This window comes from Mesoplodon densirostris, chromosome 4, assembly GCF_025265405.1.
Source record: "Mesoplodon densirostris isolate mMesDen1 chromosome 4, mMesDen1 primary haplotype, whole genome shotgun sequence".
Taxonomy (NCBI): Eukaryota; Metazoa; Chordata; class Mammalia; order Artiodactyla; family Ziphiidae; genus Mesoplodon; species Mesoplodon densirostris.
Genome location: NC_082664.1, coordinates 119,702,428 through 119,706,923, shown reverse-complemented (window position 1 = coordinate 119,706,923; position 4,496 = coordinate 119,702,428). Strand labels below are relative to the sequence as shown.

General features: G+C 53.4%; 1 protein-coding gene across 1 annotated transcript; it reads right to left on the bottom strand.

Moving 5' to 3' along the window:
- Positions 1 to 831: 831 nt before the first annotated feature.
- Positions 832 to 2,980, bottom strand: LOC132487469 (cytochrome P450 1A1). Its single transcript, XM_060095157.1, has 5 exons — positions 2,144 to 2,980; positions 1,463 to 1,589; positions 1,285 to 1,374; positions 1,068 to 1,191; positions 832 to 922 (listed from the first exon to the last, which is right to left on the bottom strand). Exons 1-5 carry the CDS (start codon positions 2,978 to 2,980, stop codon positions 832 to 834), a joined length of 1,269 nt encoding a protein of 422 aa, XP_059951140.1.
- Positions 2,981 to 4,496: the final 1,516 nt, after the last annotated feature.

The window sequence follows — 4,496 nt, the reverse complement described above, 5'->3', positions numbered from 1 at the left end:
AAATGTTTCTCAAGCCAGTCAGCCTGAACAGAGAGTCAGCCAGATGGTGAGCCCAGGGGCTTCCAGAGAGCTCTTTAGAGGTTTCCAGAGGCCTGAGGACCCCCTATCCCTTCCAGGCCTCCTAGCTTAAGCACAACTTCGGAAGGGCTCCATCAGCTCCTGTGTGACCCCTGCTGTGTCCACTGTCTGTGGTCAGTGCGCAGAAGGACAAGTCCAGGGTAGGGGGCAGGTATAATCTCTCAGGTTTGCCCACAGCTCAGACAGCAAAAAATCAGCCAGACAATATCTGTGCGTTTAGGCCAAAGTTTAGACTCCCTGGGTCAGCCCCCTGGCCTGGCTGCCCAGACAGGCCAGTACAGAGTCTAGGCTGCAGGGTTCTCCGTCCCATAAGAGCGCATGTGCACCTGGAAGTGCTCACAGTGGGCATGCTTCATGGTCAGCCCGTATATGGGGGTCATGTCCACCTTCGCACCCGGGGTCACACGGAATTCCACCTGCTGCAGGAGGATGGCCAGGAAGAGAAAGACCTCCCAGCGGGCAATGGTCTCACCGATGCACTTCCGCTTGCCCAAACCGAAAAGAATCACCTTCTCACTGAGTGCTTTGTTGATGGTGCCATCAGCGGTGAGAAACCGTTCTGGCCAGAAGGCAGATGGATCATCCCACAGCTTCCTGTAATTGAAGAGAGGCAGCTGAAGTAGTAGCCTGGGGGCTCAGAACCATCAGGTGGGTTGAGCCCCAGCTCAAAAGAATAGGGTTTAGGCAAGTAGCCCAGGGACAGGAGAGTCTGACGCTCAGGAGAGAGTGAAGCTTCCCCTGCCCCCTCTCAACTTACTGTTCATGGTTGATCTGCCACTGGTTTACAAAGACACAACGCCCCTTGGGGATGTAAAAGCCATTCAGACTTGTGTCTCTTGTGGTACTGGGGAGGGGGGAAGCTCAGTTAGACTCAGGGCCACAAGGAGATCCCCCTGCCTCCCATACCATGTCCCTCCCACCACCCTGATCAGGTACATGAACTGGAGTAAGGTCCAACATCAGACAGCAATGGACCCGTGGAGCCTCACCTGTGGGGGATGGTGAAGGGGATGAAAGAGGAATGTCGGAAGGTCTCCAGAATGAACGCCTCCAAATAGGGCAGCTGGGGTCTGTCAGAGAGCCGGGGCTGCCGTGCGCTGCCAATCACTGTGTCTGCAGAACACAAAGGACCAGACAGATGAAGGGGCCACTCAGACCTTGGTTGGACCTCCTGTCTTGAGCACACTGAAGGAAGCCACCACCTACCCAGTTCCTCCTGAATCTTTTTCTGCACGCTGGGGCTTGTCACCAGGTACATGAGGCTCCAGGAGATGGCAGTTGTGACTGTGTCAAACCCTGGCCAGGGGAGAATAGAGGGCAAAGTTAGGTGGTTGGTGGGTCCGGACAGCTGGGAAGAGGAAGGGCACAATGGGGTAGCTCATACCAGCTCCAAAGAGGTCCATGACGACATTAACGATCTTCTCATCTGACACCTGGATATTGGCATTCTCATCCAGTCTCTTGTCCTGACAGTGCTCAATCAGGCTGTCTGTGATGTCCCGAATGTGGCCCTGGGTAGGGAAGGCCCACGGGTGAGCAAGATCCCAAACCCAGACTTGCCTCTCATCCAGGCCTGGTCCCTTCCCATCCCTAGCATCTTCCTTCAGGAGGTGACTGCCCCACGCCCGAGGCTACCACTGCAGCTTCTCTTGCCTCTCCAAGGCTGTCTCCTGACTCAGGATACTTGCAGCCCCAACTCTGAGGGACACCTGACACAGAGTCCAGTACCATTATCATCTGGACATGCTTTTTACCCTTTTCTCTCCCATGAGGCCAGAAGACCAACTCTTTAACTCTTTCTGGTCCCCACAATAACTGGCCTAGGGTCCTGCATGGACTGGCTATTCAGTAAATATTGCTGTCTGATGGAAAGATAGAAGGGCTGGTCAAGAAAAAGTTCTATCTCCCTGCCAAGGATGGACTCCCCTCCACTACTGGCTTCAAAATCCCAGGGTGAAGGCCCGCGAGAGCCTGCCAAACCCTATGCTGCTCCAGTTATCTCTGACCTCCTGACCCCTGACCCTACCCACTCCCTACCACTCATCTGCCCCTCCCCAGCCTGTACCTTCTCAAACGTTTTATAGTGTTCCGTGAGCATCTTCTGCATGAAAATGTAGAACCTCTGATTCAAGTCCTTGAAGGCATCCAGGGCAGTGTTGGGCAGGTAACGGAGGATAGGGATGAAGTCGGCTGGGTGCCCAGAGGCAGCCACCTCCCCGAACTCATTACTCAGGCTGACTATGCTAAGCAGCTCTTGGTTGTCATGGTCATAGCGTCGGCCAAAGCACATGGCACAGATGACATTGGCCACTGACACCACTACATACCTATAGGGGTCAAAGCGCCCAGGTCCTGCCATAAGCTCCTGGAACTTGTCGATGAGGTACTTGGCCTCCTTGCTCACGTGCTCTTCCAGGTAACAGGAGGACGAGGAAGCCGGGTCTGAGGCAACGGAGAACGAGTTGAGAGCATTCTGGGCCAGACGTCGCCGGGCAGCCCACACTGGTCCAGAGTCTGCGTTGAAGGTCATACTCTGGCCATCAGCGACTAAGGTGAAGCTGTAGAGGTCAGGCCGGCCCTTGAAGTCATCACCCTGCCGCACCAGGGCCTGCCGGATGGTGTCCAGGCCGCTGAGCACCAGCACGGGTGTGCAGCCAATGCGGATCTGCAGCACGTCTCCATAGCGCTGGCTCAGCCGCGACAGGGCTAAGTGTGGGGTCTTCCCCAAGGTCAGCACATGCCCGATCAGGGGCCAGCTCCAGGGCCCTGGTGGACTCTTCAGGCCTTTAGGGACCCGAGGCTGCCAGGCCCTGACCACCCAGAATACCAGGCAGAAGGTGGCAGAGGCCAGGAGAAGCTCTGTGGCCGAGATGGGGATGGAGAGTCCAAACACAGAGAACATGATCAGTGTAGAGATTCCAAGGTGGCCGCTGAGAGGTGGGATAGGAGGGAAAGATCAAGACATCAGTTTGGGAGCTGGGAGGAGCCAGTGTCCTAAAGTGTCAGCACACTGGTCAAAGAAAAGGAAACTCTTATCCAGAACTGTTCACTGGACACGAAGGGGAAGAGGAGGTAGGAGAAGCTGTTTGTTGAGCTGCCACTATATGCCAAGAATTTTAGTTATTCTTCATTCAGTCCTGGCCACAGCCTATGTGGTAGGCTGCAGTGAGGCTCAGAGAAGGTATGTAACTTGCCCAAGGTCACACAGCCAGGAAGTATAGGATCCAAATCCCAATCCAAATTTGCCTAATTCCAGAACACTTTCTCTTAACTGCTGCACCAATCTAAACATCAGCCTGTGATTTCCATAGAGCACCTATACTATTATTTACTTCATATTTTTCTAAAATCAACTTTAAATCCACCCACTTAGCATCATTCCAAACCATAATATCTGTGTGAAAGTACTGGGGTTTTTTTCCCTAACATATATTAAATAAACACATAATCGATGTGTATCACCCAATTCCCCTTGAGTACTACCCACCCAACTAGGGAAAACGCTATCAGAGAGCAACGGATCATCCACTCCTTCAGCCTTGTTTCACATTTGGGGAAACTCACCTCCAGAGGAGGCACTGACTTGGCTAAAGCCACCCAGCACTCAGACAGAGCCAGGACTCAGACCTCTTAGGGAAAGTTCCCTGGGAAGTTTCCAGCTCCTGTCATAGGTACCTCCCTTGGAAGAGTGGTCAGATCAATCCATGAAAAGGGATTTTCCCAGAACTTTCAGTTCTCTATTGCTCAAACCCAGGGTCTAGGGAATCCTGCCAGACTCTGGGACAGGGTGGGGCGGGGACGGAAGACTGCCCCCTTACTGTCTAAGCCACTCTGCCCTCATCCCCAGCTCTCTGAGTTCAACTGACACACGGTTTAAAAGCAGCTGGAGGTCAGCTAGATTGAGGCTCCCGGTCACAGAATTCCAGGCCAGGGTTTTCATTGGGCTCAATTCTCAATGAATGAATAGTCTGGGCCTCCCCCATTTGCCAGTCACTAGAGAGCTGTGAATAAATGGAAGGCTCCCAGCAGGCAAAGGCTGCAAGAAGACTCCAGACTGGAATCTGGGAAACTAGGAATGGAGCTGAGTTTAACAGAGGCTGAGACAATACTTTCTCTCTAGGTTCGGTCTAGAAAGGGTGTGCAAATTCATGGACTACTCTCTTCGAGGCATGGGGCTCTGACTGGGACATCTTACTGGTGCCCTGGACTGGTGGTCAGGGCACCCAGTGTTCCAGGCTCTATGATGCGGCCTTGGATTAGTCGGTTCATTTTACCCTTCTCGGCTCCAGTCACATCACCTGAGAGAGGGAGTGCGACATGATCTCTGATTCAGGGCGCCCAGCTGATCTCAGAGAAGAGAAAACCCAGATCTGACCTGGGGAAACTCACAGTCTGACTAGTGAGGTTTCCCCACAGAA

Bases quoted from the DNA above. Each gene is read 5' to 3' on its own strand.
- LOC132487469 (XM_060095157.1), bottom strand. From the start codon at position 2,980: ATGTTCTCTGTGTTTGGACTCTCCATCCCCATCTCGGCCACAGAGCTT. The intron at 1,192-1,284 runs GTAGGTGGTGGC...TGTGTTCTGCAG, and splicing joins AAAGATTCAGGAGGAACTGG to ACACAGTGATTGGCAGCGCA. The intron at 923-1,067 runs GTGAGGCTCCAC...CCCCCTCCCCAG, and splicing joins CCCTTCACCATCCCCCACAG to TACCACAAGAGACACAAGTC.